Raw genomic sequence first — 20,705 nt, forward strand, 5'->3', positions numbered from 1 at the left:
GTATACACTATAAGAAAAGGAGAGTAGTGTCATTAGCAATATGAATAAGTAGTTGAATAAGTTGAAAAGGTCGCTGAAGAGTTCTAGACGAATTTATAAAGTAGAGAAAGAATCAGGACGTCAATGAGAAAGGCAACAGTGAGCAGCAATTTGACATCTTGCCAGTAATGAAAGAGGAAGTAAAGAAAGCCTTAGGAGTAATGCAAACGGGTAAAGGAGCTGGTGAGGATCAGGTCACAGCAGATCTCTTGAAAGATGGCGCAGTCAGGCCGATGATGATGACAATATACCGCTGCAGCCTAGGGAAACTCAAAACACAAGAGGATCTGAAAGCAAGTCTACAGCTTGTTCTTCCTTGCATATTGCACACTTCGTGTAGTACTCCTTACGCATCCGATAAGAGTGCATTTAACTTACGCGGTATCCCAGGTGACCTTGAGGACTTTTGCAGGGGTAGACTTTCTCTCCACGGTCACCGTCTTGCAGCAGAATGTGAGCCACGGCTGCAGGTTGGCCTTCTTCAGGGTCTGCTCAGACATTATCACACGTAATGCGCATGTCAGTACCAGTCGCATATCTTGGTGGCTTGGACGTTTCTCTTGTTGACCTCCGAGCCGTGGGTTTGTTTCGCGGTCATAGCATCCGTATACTTAAATGGGAGGTAAAGGCGGCAAGGCTCGACATTTGTGCATGAATATTTTGCGTGCGCGATGAACAACCAATAGGCGGGCGAATTTGATCACAGCCAATTCACTACGATTTTCCTCAAAATTTGCGCTACAGACTTCGGACTCTAAAAGGCGACGACTTAAATTCCAGTGCTGATCTCATCGCAAACAGTGCATTTTTTTTAACAATTCGCTGCTGCTCGATGAAATGTCGCTAAGGCACAACGTTTCACCGGGGTGACCATTATGCATACGTTTAAATGTTGCGCATTGTTTTAATGCGGTGCGCGCTGGGTGAGTTCAGTTTTGAAGTACGCTTTAGCTTTCACCTCTCAGTGATTGAGTCTGAGTTCGAGGGCAAAGAAATAGGATGCGCATGCGGCTCGGATGGTGTGATAGAGCGTTCCTGACACAGCGTGTACAGCATAAAAGGTTTTTATCATTGAGAATCCTATCGCACGGTGAGAGTAGGATGGACTTTTTTCGCAATAATGGGCGCCGCCATCGGCGAAGCATGCCGTGACAACGGCGTACACGCAACCGAGAGCTCATGCGTTTGCACCACGAGATTTCGAAGTTCTAAATGCACCGCAAATTACTTTATACAGGCCATAGTTTGCGCATGTTTACAATTTCTTGGCTCAGTGAACTATCTAGAGGTACGGATTAAATAGCATTGTCTTTTTAAGTATCCAAAAGAGCATAAAAAGCCCATACGATTCTGTGCACCGGTTGTGGAAAATGAAACGGCTGCGCACTATGTAGTGAAAACAAAAACCTTATCCACATTAAAGCTTTGCGGACTATGCACCGGGTGTGGAGTGTTAACAGGAAATTACAGCATCTACTCTCCAATATACCTACGCGATAAATCTTACGATCTTTATTTTGTTGTGAGGTTGTGAGTGTGCGGGATATCCGCAGTATAATCACATAACGTCTGCACAAGGGAACGGGAATCTGTGATTGTGGCTGGTTCGTTCTCCCACCGTTCAAAGTGCACCAATTCTATGTAAATCTGATAATGTTGCACCGGCGCATAGAGTACCGTTAAGGTGTTAGCGTTACTGAGGGAAGCGTGTTTTTTTTTAGCGCACATGCGATTTCAAGGTTATAAAATAAATGAGTCGGTCGTAGGTTTAGACGATGACCGTTACACTTCAGTGTGAACAAAAGATATCGGGGTATTTCACACAGCGCCGGGCGTGATGTTGCAGCACTTTGCTATAATCGGATAGTCAGAAAGCGACACGGCGGAGACGCCTAAAGGCAGCGCCCTCCAGCCGGTGGCGTATACGGGTTGTCATGACGTCGCGATTAATCCCCTAGCATTCTCTGTCGTGGCATCGAAGGAGGCTGACAGGGGCAAGAGGATTCACCGGATTGACCGCCACGTCATGAAGATCGGTCGACGCCATTGGGTGAGCGGGTGTCTTTGAGAAGCATCTGCCACTTCAATCCAGAGTGGCGTCCGACTATAGTTGGAGGGTGCAACGGTTAAATGCATGCCTGTAGAAGTGAAAACAATAAATCAAGTATTTTTATACCGGCTCGAAGGCCGCCAGCTGCTCCTCTGTGGTCGCCGTCTTGAAAAGGTGGCTCTTGATGTACGCCTGCAAAATAAACAAAGAAACAAACATGGATTGCATGTAAACCAACGAAGGAGTTTGTAGCTCCGTGTTTGTAGCCGTATGGCTGCGCTCGGGTGGACGTCAATGAGTAATTATTCCCTTATTACAAATCTACTCCACCTTGGGGGATTCCCCTAAAACATTTGGTTAACACTGTTCCCACTTCGAGTTATTGATCAATTCGCTCTCACCCTACCATAAGCTTGCCGTCCCGGTTAGCTCAATTGCTAGAGCGACTGCTCCGGTAAAGCGGTGGTCCCGGGTTCGATCCCCGGACCAGGACGAATTTTTCTTTAACTACGAAGTTTCTGAGAAAGCTGTATAGCTTTCCTTTGTAGCCGTATGGCTGCGCTCGGGTGGACGTCAATGAGTAATTATTCCGTTATAACGAAAGAGAAAGTGCGCTCATCGATGCCTGCCTGATCATTTGGTTGATTGAAGCCATCTGGTTCATTGAACTATCTTATCCATATTGCTAATGACATTGCCCTCTTTGTCTCTTGTCGCATACATCTGTTTTTTACCTATGCCTAGTTTTCTCTTCACTGCTTTCAGGTTACCTCCGCTCTTTAGAGCATACTCGATTTTCTCCGTGTTAAACTTCCTGATGTCGGCTACCATGCGCTTATTTATTAACTTCGAAAGCTCTACTAGTTCTATTCTGTCTATGGAGTTAGGCGTCCTCATACTTTGCCGTTTCTTCATCAGATCTTAAGTCTCCTGAGATAGCTTCCCGGTATCCTGTCGAACCATCCTACCGCCTACTTCTACGGCGCACTCCGTAATTATATCTGTGAGACGATCGTTCACTGTTTCAACATTACGGTCGTCATCTTCAGTTAAAGCGGAAAGTCTGTTCTGCAGAAATATCCTGAATTCCTCTACTTTCCCTCTTAATGCTAACTCGTTAATAGACTTCCGCATCACTAATTTCTTCCATTCCCATTTTAAACCTAAGCTAATACGAGACCTTACCATTCTGTGGTCGCTACAACGGACCTTTTTGAGGACCTCCACAACCTCTACTATGTCAGGGTGAGCGCACAGTAGGAAGTCTATTTCATTTTTAGTCTCCCCATTGGGGCTCTTCCACGTCCGCTTCCCGTTGGCTCGTTTACAGAAGAAGGTATTCATGATCCCTAAATTATTTCTATCTTCGTGATGATATCTGAGACGATCGTTCATTGTTTTAACATTACGGTCGTCTTCTTCAGTAAAAAGCGGAAAATCTGATCTGCAACAAAATCCTGAATTCCTTTACTTTCCCTCTTAATGCTAACGCATTAATAGACTTCCGCTTTATAAATTTCCTCTGTTCCCTTTCTAAGCTAATGCGAGGCCATTGAGGCTCTTCCACGTCCACTTCTTGTTGGCTCGTTTGCGAAAGAAGTCATTTATAATCTGCAGATTATTTCTATCTGCGAACTCCACTAATAACTCTCCCCTGCTGTTCCTAGAACCTAAGCAATAGTCACCTACCGCCTGGCCTCCAGCTTGCTTCTTGCCTACTTTTGCATTGAAGTTGCCCATCAGTACAGTATACTGTGACTTTACTTTGGTCATCGCCGATTCCACGTCTTCATAGAAGGTTTCAACGATCTGGTCATCATGGCTTGATGTAGGGGCGTAGGCCTGCACCACCTTCAGCTTATAACTCTTATTAAGGCTAATTACGATAGCTGCCACCCTCTCGTTAATACTATAAAAATCCTCTACGTTGCCAGCTTTATCCTGATTGATGAGGAATCCCACGCCTACTTCTCGTCTGTCTGCTAATCCACGATAGCACACTACGTGCCCGCCCTTTAGTACTGTATACGCCTCATCTGTCCTCCTAACCAAACTATGTATAAACCAATATCTGGCTGGAAAATTTATCCGCGGGGCTCCACACCAATGAACTAGAGTTAAACACTAAAAAAACTAAGTATATTATATTCCGCGCACGTAACAAGTGTATCAAACAAGAAATACTTATTCAATTTCGAGATGAATATATATATAACGTGCAATATCATAAATTTCTTGGCATCATACCTCACGAACATCTAGACTGGTCACCTCGCATTGAAAAAGTTGGCATTGGCATCTTAGGTCCATTGCTGTCATTATAATTAAAGGATCTTTTGCATATCTGGCCAAGGAAACAAATATACTACGCACTGGTAAGTTCGCATTTCCACTATTGTCTTCTTGTTTGGGGCACAGCACCTAAAGCAAGTATAGAAAACAAACTTACTACAAAGGAAACTTTTGCGACTAATAGATACTGCACCATACCTTAGCCACACTGTCCCATTGTTTCGAAAACACCAGTTGCTTACGCTACGGAAAGTTATAAACAAAAAGATAATGTTAGCTACTTCCCTACAAATTCATTCCGATTTTACCCCCTTTGGTCATAAGTATCTTACGAAAACACACACCTACAGCACAGGGCACATACGTTAAAATAAGGGAAAAAATATGTACGATCTACGGCACCCACAAACTTAGCTATAAAATTTCCAGTTTTTCAAACGATCACCATCCTGCTGTAAGCATTCAAGAAAGCAAGTCATTGAAAGCTTTAAAAATAGCATCACCATGTATCTGCTGTCACTCCAGGCATAATCATTATTTTTGTTTTTATTTTCTTTCTCATAGTATTTGCCCAATTGTATATAAATGTTCGATATGAAATACTGCAGTTTCAATTTCAATCAACCACTCTGTATTTCTATCTCGTTTTGTGTTTATTTTATGCGCTGAATGTGCTGTGCTCTCGAATGGGAGCAAGAAGGGCGCAGACTCTGTCAGGCATCCATTTGCATTTTGGTTTACGCGCTAGGCAACTGTGCCATTGAGTTGTCTGAACAAATACTTTGACTTTGACTTTGTAGTAGTATGCTTATATGTTTGTATGCTTGCCATTCTTTGTCCCTATATGGAAGGGCCAGCGAGTTTCCCGCCCGTAACCGGCCCGTTCGGAAGAAGGATAGACACTGCTGGGCAGCGCAAGCTTTTCGGTAAGGAAGATGACAAGGAAAAGAAAGTGTTCGGTGCCGTTTACGCAGTTGGGAAGGATAAGGATCGGCCTTTTATGAGGGACATCTTCAGACAGGAGTCAGCTACCAGGATTTTATGAAACTGGTCTCTACCAACACTGCGATATTAACAGCAGCCACAGTGTTCGAATGTAATATATCATTGACGAATATCTAAAATTTACAAAATAAATTTACACAACTCAAATAGATAGACGGCTGGTCTAAAACACTGCTGAACCGTCTTCTACCAGGTTTCTATTTTTTATGGTAGAAAGACAGACGACCACCAGGGAAATTAACCATTTATAACGGTCCCATCGGCTGCTCTATACACTGGAAGAAGAATAAAGGGGGAGTAAAAGATATAGGAGAGAGAGAGGGAAATTTAAATTCCTCGCGACTATGGGACGTGGTTGTATATTGGCTGCGTCAAGAAAAAGCAAAGAACAAAATTGATCTCGACTTTAGCTTTGGGTGACCATCCTTCACTGGACGACTTTATCCTTGACAAAGCTATAACAGAGGACACCTTTACACAGTTCGTCACGTGATCTGAGATCAGGCTTCAAACAGCCTTCAGGATTGTGCTGCTGTTCTTGCACTCATTTGTAACGTTGCTGATTAATTACGTTTACCGGCTTTAGATTTTATGCTTCGAAAGGGGTGACTTGTCGAAAAGCCTTCGTCAGCGTACTAATGGAGCATAGCTAACATTTACCTGAAGGGTGGTCTTCATCTTTGCGTCGCCCACAATGAAGTGCGCCATCCTGAAGGCCAGCAGCTCCTGCATGATTACAACGTCTGTTACACCTGAGCAATGCAAGCTTAAAAGCGCTCCAGGGGATCGTACACGAGCGGGTACAACTCAATGCCAAAGCGTACCCTCTTAGAGTTAGGGAAACACGGCCGAAACAAGAATCTTTTGCTCTTGTTTCATCACAGGCAAATCTACACACGCCATACACTTGCTTCGGGGTTTTAGGTCGCCGTGCACAGATCTTCACTGGATGTCACCTCCATTTGTCGAGCTGTGCAAGCTTTAATGTGGCGGTCACCCGTGAATTAAGCCCAAACTTAACCCTGAAAGTCAGAATACAAAACGGCTTTCGTGAAGCAACCCAGGCAAGTCTAGCTGGTAGTAAAGTTTCAGGTTCTTTATCTTCCTTCCTTGCACCAGAGGTGCCCCGCCAGAGACGGTTTGTTCCAACTGGAGACTGAAGCTTATTTCTTCGCACCAGGGGTGCCCCGTCAGAGACGGTCTTGTGATCAGTTGAGATGCAGGGGTAAGGCCAATACTTGAAGTTTATGTACAAATATTTACAATCATATACAAGTTTAGGCACTCGAGACAAATTAGGCGGCACAAAGGTACAAAACAACAAAAAGGTGGAACTGGCTAACACTAGGGAAGGCCCCTACTCGGCGTAGCCGAAGATGCGTAGCATCTCACCTTAGCCCAGAACCCCGCTTCCAGCTCCGGGGCCCGGTTTTAAAGCCCTAAAGGCCCGGCCCACATTTCGTAGCTTCCAATCACGTTACAATGTTCACATGATTGGTTTATCAAGAGCCTGGCCAGCCCTCCAGCTTCTGTATGGCAAAACGCCCTTTCCACAAACACAAACGCACGGTCGTGCCAGTACGTGCAGAGAACATTCCCTCCACCACAAAATAAAAATAAAACAAACACAAATACACATCCGTGCCAGCACGTGTGCGAATCGGTACCGCGGGGTGGGGGGACACCCGTACTTGCCGGCGCGTTCGCGAGCGGCCGCGTTCCAAGAAAGGAGACGCTTCGCTTTGAGCACCCCCAGCCGCGTTCCGATGACCCCGCGTACACTAACGATCCCTTACACTGGTGATATGAAAACTACACGAATGCGACTATCGAAAACAATGAAAGTAAGACTTGAGATCAAGGATTTTCAAGAAGACGCGGATGCCATGTTAGAAGCTTCATGTTCTCCCTGCAATGGACAATATACTTGCTGGTTTGCACGCTCACAATGGCCCCAAAAGAGTAAGATAGATAGGTGCACAAAACTTACGTGCACATGCTTCTCTCGGTGTACTTTCATCTAATCGACCGCAAAACACACCTGAAATGACCCGACTTGATTAAAAGTGCAAGGCTGGCCCGAGAATGCATTTAACACACCTTTCTCAATGTTCACGAAACGCCGCACATGGAGCGCAGGAGAGTAACGTTGACTCTTACTACAAATTTGAACTGCGACCTTATTTTCTGGCTTTTTCTCTAGTGTGCACCACACATTAAGTGACATCGTACCATGGTGTCGGCATCGGCGCTGGCACCTCCGCCGGCGCCTCCACTTCCACCTCCGCTGCCGCCTCCGCTCCTACCTCTGCCGGCACCACTTCCACCTCCACTTCCGCCTCCGCCGGCGCCTCCACCTCCGCCTCCGCTGCCGCCTCCACTTCCACCTCCAATGCCGCCTCCACTTCCTCCTCCGCCGGCGCCCCCACTTCCACCTCCGCCAGTGCCTCCACTTCCACCTCCGCTTCCTCCTCCGCCAGGGCCTCCGCTTCCTCCGCCGCCAGGGCCTCCACTTCCACCTCCGCTGCCGCCTCCGCTTCCTCCTCCGCCAGGGCCTCCACTTCCACCTCCGCCAGTGCCTCCGCTTCCTCCTCCGCCGGGGCCTCCACTTCCTCCTCCGCCAGGGCCTCCGCTTCCTCCGCCGCCAGGGCCTCCGCTTCCACCTCCGCTGCCGCCTCCGCTTCCTCCTCCGCCAGGGCCTCCACTTCCTCCTCCGCCAGTGCCTCCGCTTCCTCCTCCGCCGGGGCCTCCACTTCCTCCTCCGCCAGGGCCCCCGCTTCCTCCTCCGCCAGGGCCCCCGCTTCCTCCTCCGCCAGGGCCCCCGCTTCCTCCTCCGCCAGGGCCTCCACTTCCTCCTCCGCCAGTGCCTCCGCTTCCTCCTCCGCCAGGGCCTCCACTTCCACCTCCGCCAGTGCCTCCGCTTCCTCCTCCGCCGGGGCCTCCACTTCCTCCTCCGCCAGGGCCCCCGCTTCCTCCTCCGTCAGGGCCTCCACTTCCTCCTCCGCCAGGGCCTCCACTTCCTCCTCCACCAGGGCCTCCACTTCCTCCTCCGCCAGGGCCTCCGCTTCCTCCTCCACCAGGGCCTCCACTTCCTCCTCCGCCAGGGCCTCCACTTCCACCTCCGCCAGTGCCTCCGCTTCCTCCTCCGCCAGGGCCTCCGCTTCCTCCTCCGCCAGGGCCTCCACTTCCACCTCCGCCAGGGCCTCCACTTCCTCCTCCGCCGGGGCCTCCGCTTCCTCCTCCGCCAGGGCCTCCGCTTCCTCCTCCGTCAGGGCCTCCACTTCCTCCTCCGCCCGTGCCTCCGCTTCCTCCTCCGCCAGGGCCTCCACTTCCACCTCCGCTGCCGCCTCCGCTTCCTCCTCCGCCAGGGCCTCCACTTCCACCTCCCCCAGTGCCTCCACTTCCACCTCCGCTTCCTCCTCCGCCAGGGCCTCCGCTTCCTCCTCCACCAGGGCCTCCACTTCCTCCTCCGCCAGTGCCTCCGCTTCCTCCTCCGCCAGGGCCTCCGCTTCCTCCTCCGCCAGGGCCTCCGCTTCCTCCTCCGCCAGTGCCTCCGCTCCCTCCTCCGCCAGGGCCTCCACTTCCTCCTCCGCCAGTGCCTCCACTTCCACCTCCGCTTCCTCCTCCGCCAGGGCCTCCGCTTCCTCCTCCGCCAGGGCCTCCGCTTCCTCCTCCGCCAGGGCCTCCGCTTCCTCCGCCGCCAGGGCCTCCACTTCCTCCTCCGCCAGGGCCTCCGCTTCCTCCTCCGCCGGGGCCTCCACTTCCTCCTCCGCCGGGGCCTCCACTTCCTCCTCCGCCAGGGCCTCCACTTCCTCCTCCGCCAGGGCCTCCACTTCCTCCTCCGCCAGGGCCTCCGCTTCCACCTCCGCCAGAGCCTCCGCTTCCTCCTCCGCCAGGGCCTCCACTTCCTCCTCCGCCAGGGCCTCCACTTCCTCCTCCGCCTGGGCCTCCGCTTCCTCCTCCGCCAGGGCCTCCACTTCCTCCTCCGCCAGGGCCTCCGCTTCCACCTCCGCTTCCTCCTCCGCCAGGGCCTCCGCTTCCTCCTCCACCAGGGCCTCCGCTTCCTCCTCCACCAGGGCCTCCGCTTCCTCCTCCACCAGTGCCTCCGCTTCCACCTCCACCAGTGCCTCCACTTCCTCCTCCGCCAGGGCCTCCACTTCCTCCTCCGCCAGGGCCTCCGCTTCCTCCTCCGCCAGGGCCTCCACTTCCTCCTCCGCCAGGGCCTCCACTTCCTCCTCCGCCAGGGCCTCCGCTTCCTCCGCCGCCAGGGCCTCCACCTCCGCCAGTGCCTCCGCTTCCTCCTCCGCCGGGGCCTCCACTTCCTCCTCCGCCAGGGCCTCCGCTTCCTCCTCCGCCAGGGCCTCCGCTTCCTCCTCCGCCAGGGCCTCCGCTTCCTCCTCCGCCAGGGCCTCCGCTTCCACCTCCGCCAGGGCCTCCGCTTCCTCCTCCGCCAGGGCCTCCACTTCCTCCTCCGCCAGGGCCTCCACTTCCTCCTCCGCCAGGGCCTCCGCTTCCTCCTCCGCCAGGGCCTCCGCTTCCTCCTCCACCAGGGCCTCCGCTTCCACCTCCACCAGGGCCTCCGCTTCCACCTCCACCAGTGCCTCCACTTCCTCCTCCTCCAGGGCCTCCACTTCCTCCTCCGCCAGGGCCTCCACTTCCACCTCCGCTGCCGCCTCCGCTTCCTCCTCCGCCAGGGCCTCCACTTCCACCTCCACCAGCGCCTCCACTTCCACCTCCGCCAGTGCCTCCACTTCCTCCTCCGCCAGTGCCTCCACTACCACCTCCGCCAGGGCCTCCGCTTCCTCCTCCTCCAGGGCCTCCGCTTCCTCCTCCGCCAGGGCCTCCACTTCCACCTCCGCTGCCACCTCCGCTTCCTCCTCCGCCAGGGCCTCCACTTCCACCTCCACCAGTGCCTCCACTTCCTCCTCCGCCAGGACCTCCACTTCCACCTCCGCTGCCGCCTCCGCTTCCTCCTCCGCCAGGGCCTCCGCTTCCACCTCCGCTGCCGCCTCCACTTCCACCTCCGCCAGTGCCTCCACTTCCTCCTCCGCCAGGGCCTCCACTTCCACCTCCGCTTCCGCCTCCGCTTCCTCCTCCGCCAGGGCCTCCACTTCCACCTCCGCTGCCGCCTCCGCCAGGGCCTCCGCTTCCTCCTCCGCCAGGGCCTCCACTTCCTCCTCCACCAGGGCCTCCACTTCCACCTCCGCTGCCGCCGCCGCTTCCTCCTCCGCCAGGGCCTCCACTTACGCATTTCTCGAGGTGTTTCTTGAAGGCTCTAAGCTGAAAAAGCCAAAAGTGGTAGGGTTTTAACGTAGGTAAACCGAGTAGACGTTCGAAAGCATAAGTTCAGCCTGGTTGGCTCATGGTTTTGCTTTGCCGGGTGGTCGGCACGGCTGGCAACGACATTAAGGTGAAAGCCTTTAATGCCTCATACTGTCGTTAGCAGACGCGTCGGCAGGAATGTCGACAGACGCGTCGGCAGGAGTGTCGACAGACGCGTCGGCAGGAAAGTCGACAGACGCGTCAGCAGGAGTGTCGACAGACGCGTCGGCAGGAGTGTCGACTGACGCGTCGGCAGTAATGTCGACCGACGCGTCGGCAGATTTGTCCGCCTTTCGGCCTCACTGCTTAAAAAGAAACTGCGTCCAGGGTGGGAATCATACCAGGGTCTTTGGCATTTGAAGAGGAGACGCTACCACTCCGCCACGAAGGCTCAAGGTTCCAGCATGAATAAAGGCGCATCTAGTGAATGCGTAGGTTTCATAAAGAAAATAAAAGGAATAAAGCCAAGAAAAGGAAAATAAAAATAAGAAACTAAGCAAAAAATAAAACAAAATAAAATAAGATGTGAAAATAAAAAGAATTAAACAATAAAAACAAGAAAGGACGAAGACTAAAAAATATGAAAAATAAAAAGTAAATAAAAACAAACAGTGCGCCAGGAAACGCTTTCGCCTTGCAGCACTTTAGAGAGGCAAAGTGCCCCTGAATTTTTTAGACTCCTGGTAAAGCTATTATCGAGGTTAAGGTGATCTGAACTGTTCGCGCCGCTCATGGAAGTTGATGAAGACGACGATGTCTATTGAATAGTGCGAGATAGTGTTGCACTTTAGCACGTGCTGTGATCGGCTGCAATGATAGCACAGTGCTCTCGTGTAGCGGCCTGGTTCGAAACCCAGCCGCGGCAATATTTATTGCTGCACCCTCAAGGTCAGTGACGCCACAAGATTCATGGCTGGGTTTGACCATGCCAAGTAGTGCTTGCGCACTAAAAACATACGCGCAGGAAACAAGCTGAAAAAGCGTTCAACAATGCTGTAAAAGTATCTCACCTCGCTCACTGCGTGAGCCCAATATTTCTGCGAACGCCATTCAGCCGGTTGTGCTCATCGCCATCTTATATCAAGATGTGAAAATGGCTTTGGGGATAGAATGTGTGGTAAGTGTTGTGCTTCAAATCAACTGTGTCGCAAGGGGGGGGGGAGTGAAAGGACACAGGAAAATCCTCAGGTCCTTCGCTGTGCGCAGCGTAGACGACGGCAGTAATTGCACGGCGCGCGGCAGCCGCGTGTGGGATCATATTTCAGAGCTTTTCTGGATCATAGTCTCGAAAGCACCTACTGATATTGGCCAGCAGAAAAACTAGGAGTTCTCGGTTCACACATGGTGCCCTCAAAGAGCAGTTCTTGCAAAAGAAACGGCAATGTAGGCCCAGAAGGAGGGCATAGCATAATGTTTGAGGTGGTGTTCCAACCAACGGGTGCTCGGAGCGTGGTGCTCCTATGTATCAAACGTATGCGGATTGCAGACGTATGGTATGTCGCTAAGCGCCAGTTTTGAGGTTAGTGTTACATCTAGCTTTCCTACGGTTCCCAGCGTCATGATTCCTTGAACAGTAGCTGATGCGCAGACTGCAGCATGTTTATGTAGCTTGCACTAGAAAAAATGAACGCCATACAAACCGTAGCTGTTTGCTTTTAGCACAATGAATTAGGCAAACGGATCTTTCAAACACATTTCTTTTTCTCGAGTTTTTGCGGTTCTATTTATTGTTGATTTTAACACGTAGAGTAAGGGGCCGCAGTGCTAAAGTATAATCACCTCTCAGATATATCTTCGCTCCTGACCATACTTAATATTTGCGTCTGTCTAACGTTTCGGATCCGCAGCGGTGACTCAGTGGTTATGGCAATCGGCTGCTGACCCGAAATACGCGGGTTCGATTCCAGGCGCGACGGTCGAATTTCGATGCAGGCGAAATTCTAGGGGCCCGTGTGCGGTGCGATGTCAGTGCACGTTAAAGAACCCCAGGAGGTCGAACTTTACGGAGCCTTTCACTACGGCGTCCCTCATAGCCTGAACCGCGCTGGGTCTTTAAACCTCTATAAACCATAAACCACAACGTTTCAATATTTATTTTGTGAATGTTACGAATAAAGTTACTTCACTACAACAGTATAGACAGTACATGTGGTACGCGAAGTGCGGAAAAAATAAAGGTGGAGGGGGAGTTCAGGTGATTTAAAGACAACGCGTGCTTGCTTTCTCCTGCACCCGAATGGCTGAAAAAAAAAGATCGCAGTTCCTTGGTCGCAGGCTAAGGTCACACAAATGTATCTTAGTATCTTACATTTGGCGCATACCTGATAACTTCAGCGCAAGATAATTATATGTCGGTGGTTGTGCTCATGAATGAAGCAAAATCGTCGCGGCCGCAATTACCACGTTTTTGAGCGCGCGTGAGTGCAAAAACTAAAGCCTGTCCAGCATGGGTCATTTTTGGCGCACGAGAACGTGCCGCGTGTGTAGCGCACGCGGCCGTACCACTGAACTTGCACTGAACGTACCACTGAACTTGCGGCGCGGCCGCGTGCGTTACCCACGCGGCACGTTTTCGCGGGCGAAAAACGCTTCATGCAGACCAGGCTTAAGAGAATAAAATCATGCTGCGTGCGACGACATTGCGTGGAAGCATGGTCAAAGTGCAGGCATAGTCATATCCAAAGAACAAGAATTGTGTACGCTGGTGCCGAGGGGATTTCGCGGCAAAGTGAGTTGCCACTCGACAGCGGTATTCTCTTTCTCTGCTGTGATGACTCGAACCAGGAGGTACGCAGGCGCACGCTGCTAGAAGTACCGTGCGCAGGTATGCGACATCAATAAACGCGATTCGTTTTAGACATAAAGGCGCTTTCAGACGAGCGATCTGGATCGCGGACGAACCGCGCGGACCGCCTACCGCGTGACGCAAACGTCACTCCTCTGACAGACTGTCAGCGCCCTGCGTCGAGTACCGTTGGGCTTAATGCTCCGTGCATAACACACTGCCTCCCTTCATGCTTCCAGCCCGGCTACTTTTCAACTCACCATTCCGGCCTCCTCGGTCGTCGCCAGGAGGCAGAGATACTCGGCACCCGCCTTGGCGAACCACGTGGGAGTCGCCGGCTGTGGCACCAGATGGCGCAACCACTGCGGCGACGCAGAGAAAACTAAGCAGACCATTTGGAGCCAACGCAGGAGCGCACAGTAGGTGCTCGATCAAGGCCTAAGTAAATTTGTGTGGCAAGTATGTTATTGAGTGTGAACACAGAAAGCGATGTTAAATACGAGTACAGTGACAATAAACAAACAAAACAAAACTGTGGAGTGAACTCCGCTACGCATCCCGGCCTGCAGTTCACGAACGATTTGCTTGAAAGCTGCCAAAATTCATCATACGCGAAAAAAAATAATTCTTTTTCACGGTTTTTTTTAGGTTTGCGTAGAATACAAGATGCAAAAATATGGTAACAATGAAAAATATTCACGAGGCAAAAAAAAATGGTTCCGAGTTTGAAGTCTAGCGCAATAAATATGAGGGCTGGAATGCTAGATGGAAACAAGTCTCTGTATCGGAAGCAGTAGGAGCCAGCCTATCTCTCTTCGTGCAAGCATGCCTCCGTGATATTACAATCACAAATACAAGAAAATATTTCATGGTGTAGGAAACGAATAATATTCTGCATTGTTTTGGGAAAGCACGATCCAAGCACCTCTATTGTCAGATACCAAAGGTAGAAAGATGAAAATCGCAGATATCAAGAAACGCGAAATTGGCGCGCCCCACTGCTAGCGATGGTACGCGCGTTTGTTAATGGGCACTAAGTTGGAAAAAAAAGTATCGTGTGGCCCAAAGCTGCCAACTTAAGTGTAAGGGATCGGTAGCGTTCGCGGGGGTCATTGGAACGCGGCTGGGGGCACTCAAAGCGGAGCGTCTCCTTTCTTGGAACGCGGCCGCTCGCGAACGCGCCGGGAAGTACGGGTGTCCACCCGCCCCGCGGAACCGATTCGCGTACGTTCTGGCACGAATGTGTATTTGTGTTTGTTTTTATTTTTATTTTGTGGTGGAGAGAACGTTCTACTCCGCACATGCTGGCACGACCGTGCGTTTGTTTTTCTGGAAAAGGTGTTACCCTACGGTAGTTGGAGGGCTGACCATGCTCTCGATTAGCCAATAATGTGAGGAGTGTAACATGATTGGTTGCTGAGAAATGTGGACTGGGCCTTTAGGTCTTTAAAACCGGACCCCGGAGCCGGAAGCGGGGTTCTGCGCTAAGGTGAGATGCTACGCATCTTCGGCCACGCCGAGTAGGGGCCTCCCCTAGTATTAGCCAATTCCGCCTTTTTGTTGTGTTGTGTCTTTGTGCCGTTAATTTGTCTCTAGTGCCTGAACTTGTATCTATTGTAAATTGCTGTACATAAACTGTACATAAGTTTTCCCTTTATCCCTGCATCTCTATTCATCGAGAGACCGTCTCTGACGGGGCACCCCTGGTGCGAAGAAAGAAGCTTCAGTCTTCCAGTTGGAACAAACCGTCTCTGGCGGGGCACCCCTGGTGCGAAGGAAGATAAAGAACCTGTGAACTTTAAGCATGTGGGATTGTAATGAAAAATTACATCGAGTCCGAGACGCCCGCATCTCAAAACGCACATTTATCTGAGCCCAGGAAGTTTGATGCAAAGATAAAATAGCTTCCGTGGAGGCGCGAACCAAGTCGCTCTAATTCACCATTCAGACATGCAGGATCTTAAAGAGGACCGACCGATTAAAGCGAATTTTAAACCGAAGCGCTAGGAAAGCGAATAATTTGCCAGGAAATAGATAGTTCGATTCGGAATCGAACACAGCATACAGCTCACGTGACGAGGTTTCCGAAGAGTGAGCGCTCAACCTGCTTCTTCGTGACATCTTTAACTCAACTCACTTCTAACCATCACTGCAAACTCATTAGTGCAAAACATGAAAATCACGGTCAAACTGAACTTAACGCAAAAAAAGGAAGTTGAAACACGCAAATTTCGTTTCCAATGGTAGTTATATACGGGAAAAATTCCTATATTCGACCTTATGCCAGCGCGTAACCTAGTAGCTGATGACGCTTCAAACGTCGGCCATTGTCACCTTTTTTTGTTGTTGTCTCCGCCATTGCCGCAAAGATGAAATGAATGTTTCTAATAGGACTTCTCATGCAACAACCACCCTTGCTGGAGACTTCAGATGGCCACATACAACTGGGAGGGGTGTAGGCCGTGATATCGTAAACACGAACAGGTCCTTTAATTAAAGGCGCTGGTAGTTACTGCGTGGAAGCGCAGGTGGCGACTCGTACACCACACTAATACAAAGGGGAACGGATAGACTCGTCATCATCCTCACCGCGGTCATTTTGTATGATTGAGCACTTTTGTTTTTCTTTTTCTTGCTGATTCTAACATATCTATATATGTGGTTAATTGGAAAGCCAGCAAATGTCTCCACAATGAAGACCGCAGCGAAAGTATGACGCCAGAGCACAGAAGGGATCGACTGATCGGAAACGGTTAAAGACAAGGAAGGAATGTAAATAGACGCTGCGTTCAATTCGCATACAACCTCGCCGTGATCGATTGAATGGTTACTGCTAACAGCAGCTACGCAGCTGCTGCAGTGTATTTCATGCTGTAACCTACTTTCGGCGACGATATAGGGTGCAAAGTTTTTATCAAATTTTGTGCTCGGTGTGACTGTCTCCAAACATCTGAACTGTCACACATGAGCGAAATCATACGGAAATAGTACTCAGGTGACGGAATACTCACTTGCCCTGCGACAGTCTTGCAGATGTTTTCCTTTTGGACACTCTTGAGAACTACGAGCCCGAGGCTGTCCTGGTCGATATTATGGATCACGAAATCTGCGAAGATTGTGGAAAACACATTATATATTGTATATCTTGTTGAAAAGCCGCCTAACGCTCTACGCGTTCTTTTTGCGCTGGACAAACGCCCCACTTTCACGCGCAGCTCTCAGCTAGTCTTCGTCTAGCGATGTCACCCATGCTTAACATTACACTCTGCAGCTGTTTTTCCTGTTGCTTGACAAATAGTAGCCCTGTCTTTTGCGACGGGAAATTTGCGGCCCATCGTCCCTTGTCGGCTTAGACACTCCTGTTGAAAACCAAAACCGGAAATTTTTTTTTGGAATTTTTGTAGCCCGACAGATCTTTTGTAATGCTTTTTTTTGGTAGAACTTGTAGTGACAGCAGAAATTTTTTAGAATTGTTTTTTAAGTATTGTGCTGTCCCTTGCGGTAGCGACAGGGCTGCCCAAAATAGTATAAGAACAAAAAAATCTCTCTTAATTCACGACTAGACGACTAAACATTTTCTCGTATTTCGGTCAAGAGTCTGCCCTTTTCTTCGACTGGGAGAGGCCTCAATCTTGGGGCGCATTAAGCAACCTCACGACGGCCGCGGTTGCCAATGATCAAATTGTTCCAGCAATCTCCAGCAACCAACGATTTCCCGCCTCTGAGGCGGGTGCCCAAACCACTATGACACGGCTGCACTGAGAACATTCAATATGTGGCATTCCATGAGCACCACCGAACCTCCCCTACGCTACGGACCTTGAGCAATCGCGAGCTCCAGTTCCAAGATCGCATTGAACGCTAAGAGTCTTGTTCAGTTTATCTCTCAAGAGTATCTGCTTTTCCCTTATAGGCTAATAAAGCACCACAGAGAGGTCCAGTTTTAAATAACGTGCCCAATTCGTACCCAACTTCTGGACGAAATTGTCCTGTGCAGTCTCCAGGAATGAGCGCAAAAATTCGAAGCTCTTCTGGGCCTCCGTTTTCAAATCCTGGTCTTCCGCGGTACCGTACTGGACCATGACCTGCACGAAAGGAAACCGCTAGCATTATGGCATATCACTCCGCTATTATTGGGCTAGCGAATCAACAGCTTACAAAGCATTAAGGTTTCAGGCAGTCAGCAACTGACCTGTTTCAAGCCATCCGCGGCTTGCGTCTGTTAAACTCACGAATTAATGAGGAATCAAACGCAAAGCTCGAAAACAGAAACAAACATAAAGCTCGCACACGGGCACAGGCTTGCATTCCAAGAAATGTCTGAGTGTTCCTGAGTCCACTCTTAGTGCGTCCGTTGAGATCGGACTCTCTACTGAGACACCGAACGAGCACGCCACCCTAAACTCGCCTCAGACTTTCCAATAAATGGGGTATCCCCACTCCGGCCGTAAGAAGGGGGGGGGGGGGGGGGGGGGTGACCCTCATGAAGATTGACAAATATAAACGGAAAGTGCGCTCGCTAACACGTGTTCTATGAAATTACGGAGACAGATGTATTAGAGCCTTTCCTCACTAGAAGTCGGTGCCGCGGACAGTGTAGTATCTGTGTAGTCTCTGCTTGGTATGTCTCTTGCGTTCGAAAACTCTACAACTCTGGTGACGAAAACTCTCGCGTTCACGTGCTTGCAACGGATGAGCTTATCTGGAAGGCCCGCGAAGAGGGCAGTTTCCTTTGCGCACTTTGCGCTCCGTCACTCTTGAGCCCATTTGTTGGGTTTTCTCTGCTTTTCACGATCGAATCAAGTACTCCATCTCCTCCTGCCTATCCTCAAATCGCCTTTGCATTAATTATCAGGTAGCCGCTGCTCGTTTTCTTTGTCTTAATCTGGCACATATTCTTAAGCTTGAAATGCTTTTAGGACCCCTTCTCGAGCAATTTATCGGACATCATCCAGAAACTGCAGTGAACCTAAGGCCGAACCTATAGAGCCGAGCTTTGACGGAGGCTTCCAATCTCTATAGCTGGAAACAAGCGTTTAGGCGCCATTATTTTTCTCCTCTCACGGTGCAGCTGAGGCCTGCCCAAGGAAAGTTAGCCAGTTATGCGTTATTACCACGTGTGATATGAGCAGACTACGCTGGCAGTTCACTTTGCAAGCGCTACGCACGCTCAGCAAAATCGCGCATGCGCGCACACTTGCACAGCTTATTTACAGCTGATAACCAAGCATAAACTTTGTTCGTAAAAATGGGGCAAGGTCTTCTTCACTTTGGCTGTCGAGTCATGAGGCGTTTGACAAAAGTGAGGAGTCATCTTTCTTCTAAGCTGCGTAATGGGGCTCTTGCGGCATCCGTGGGAGGACTACACGTCAAAAGAAGTCGATAGAGAGCTCATCTCACCTTCAAGAGATTTGCAAAGTTGGCAATTAATCGCACCACAGAAGTAAACCCTTTGGGCTCTAACATTTGAGAAAGGCACATGGCGAATGAAGTCGACCAAGTTTTAAGGGGAGGGGATTAGAACAGCAGTAATTAAAATCGCATGGTCTACCATCACCGGGCCTATGTGACTCGTTCTACACTCGCCGTCAAGAGTAAATGGAAGGCGACATTGTGAAAAAAATTTAATTTCTTTAAACATAAAGCATAACGGTCCGTGTTTGTTGGTGCACAGTGTAATTCACGCAGTCACAATAGACCGATTTCACAAGCAGTTGCACTACGCCACCGCCGCCGCGATGCACTCTGGGAGTTGTGGTACTCCGGCCGGCGGCCGCGTCAGCGCGGTGCGTGGCGCACGCGCGAGAAGCAGCCCTGTTAGCGTCGCCACACGGTGTTTCTCTGCGTGAATGCTGTATTTGCGGGACAAGTGCGTTCACCTGAGGTGTGTCGTGAGCTCCGACAACTGTGCGAAGCAGAGCGTCCCGGATTTTCCGTTTTCTAGAAGAGAAATGTCCAAACGGCATTGCGTAGAAGCTGTTCACGAGATGCAGCCGAAGAAGCGCTGTTCAGTACATTTAGCCGTACTGTCCCTGTTGATCAGTGGACAATGACAAATGGCAAATTTTCAAGTTCTGAACTGTATTAAATGCCTTTTACGCGGCTCTCAGCTTTGAGGCAGTCCCTTAAATTGTTAAAAAGAAGGCAATCGGATTTGCCTTCGTGCTGCGTCGTCAAGCCTTCTTTGCAGCGATTTCTGCCCGGTGCAAGGTTGTAACGGAACAAGTGTGCTAAGATTTATTGTTACATTCAGGAATCCACAATGTTAGCTTGATGCACGTATTCACTCCTGATGTCTCGAGCTCCCACACTAGCGATAATGCTTTCTCTATTTCACGGAATGAGAAAGCGAGGCTATAAAACTGTCGAAATGTGGAATAATTTCCAACGTTGTGTTGCTCACTGGTCGTTGAGTATACATGGTATTCCAGTAACAGCCACATGCATTTATGCTGGATATCACCCACATTTTGTCCGTTGTTTTGGATAAAAAAAGGCCATCTAGTGTTTACCAATCAGTCAACCTGTTCAGACTCGTACTACGAAAATAGCGAAAGTGAGTCGTACGGGAGACGCCCTGGCAGAAGATTATATTAACCGAAATAAAAAAGTAATTAGTGTATCAATAATCAAAATAAAACTGTTCGTCACGAAATTAAAATCCCCTAAACCCTAATTAGGCGTACTCAAAAGCTCCCCGATTGGCTTCTCCTTTTCTCATTTTGTACTGAACACAAGCATTTGTCACATCTCCATTTAGAAAAACGGCATAGCTCGCTCGAATCGCTCACCTTTCCTGCTGGTGACCCGCCGAGCACGTCGTGAGTATACATGTATGTGTTTACGTGAATAAGAAAAAAACAATCGCATGGCCGGTTTTGATCAAGGGCTATGATGAAAAAATAAAGGCAACAAACGCTGTGTGACACGTCTATAGCGAATGCCTAGATGAATACAGCGAATACTGAAACAGCTAAATGAGGTGGCAAGAAATGTAAATACTGTCTGAAGACGTTAATTAAATTGTGTGCATCGCTATGCGTTCAAATGTTCTGCTGACAAAATTAACGAAAGCGGCGGTCAAGAGCGTTTTTATCGCCACCCGCAGCATTTTCCAAAGCAAGGTTCGAGGAACAAACGCAGCGTCGCCACCGCGGCCACTCCACTTCATGCGGCAACTGACCACCCTCTCTGCACTGCTCCTACCGCGAT

At 50.0% G+C, this 20,705-nt stretch overlaps 1 protein-coding gene across 1 annotated transcript in view; it reads right to left on the minus strand.

Moving 5' to 3' along the window:
* Positions 1 to 20,705, minus strand: part of LOC149341456 (uncharacterized) — a 74,518-nt gene that overhangs the window by 41,189 nt on the left and 12,624 nt on the right. Inside the window, exons 6-13 of the mRNA XM_089542861.1 lie at positions 17,461 to 17,578; positions 16,505 to 16,599; positions 13,754 to 13,855; positions 10,607 to 10,666; positions 7,645 to 7,854; positions 6,047 to 6,112; positions 2,216 to 2,281; positions 418 to 527 (exon numbers count right to left, since the gene is read on the minus strand). Of these exons, the coding sequence (XP_089398987.1) occupies positions 418 to 527; positions 2,216 to 2,281; positions 6,047 to 6,112; positions 7,645 to 7,854; positions 10,607 to 10,666; positions 13,754 to 13,855; positions 16,505 to 16,599; positions 17,461 to 17,578 (827 nt within the window). The remainder of the gene's footprint in view (positions 1 to 417; positions 528 to 2,215; positions 2,282 to 6,046; positions 6,113 to 7,644; positions 7,855 to 10,606; positions 10,667 to 13,753; positions 13,856 to 16,504; positions 16,600 to 17,460; positions 17,579 to 20,705) is intronic.

This window comes from Amblyomma mixtum, chromosome 5, assembly GCF_055824585.1.
Source record: "Amblyomma mixtum isolate Tamu chromosome 5, ASM5582458v1, whole genome shotgun sequence".
Classification (NCBI taxonomy): Eukaryota; Metazoa; Arthropoda; class Arachnida; order Ixodida; family Ixodidae; genus Amblyomma; species Amblyomma mixtum.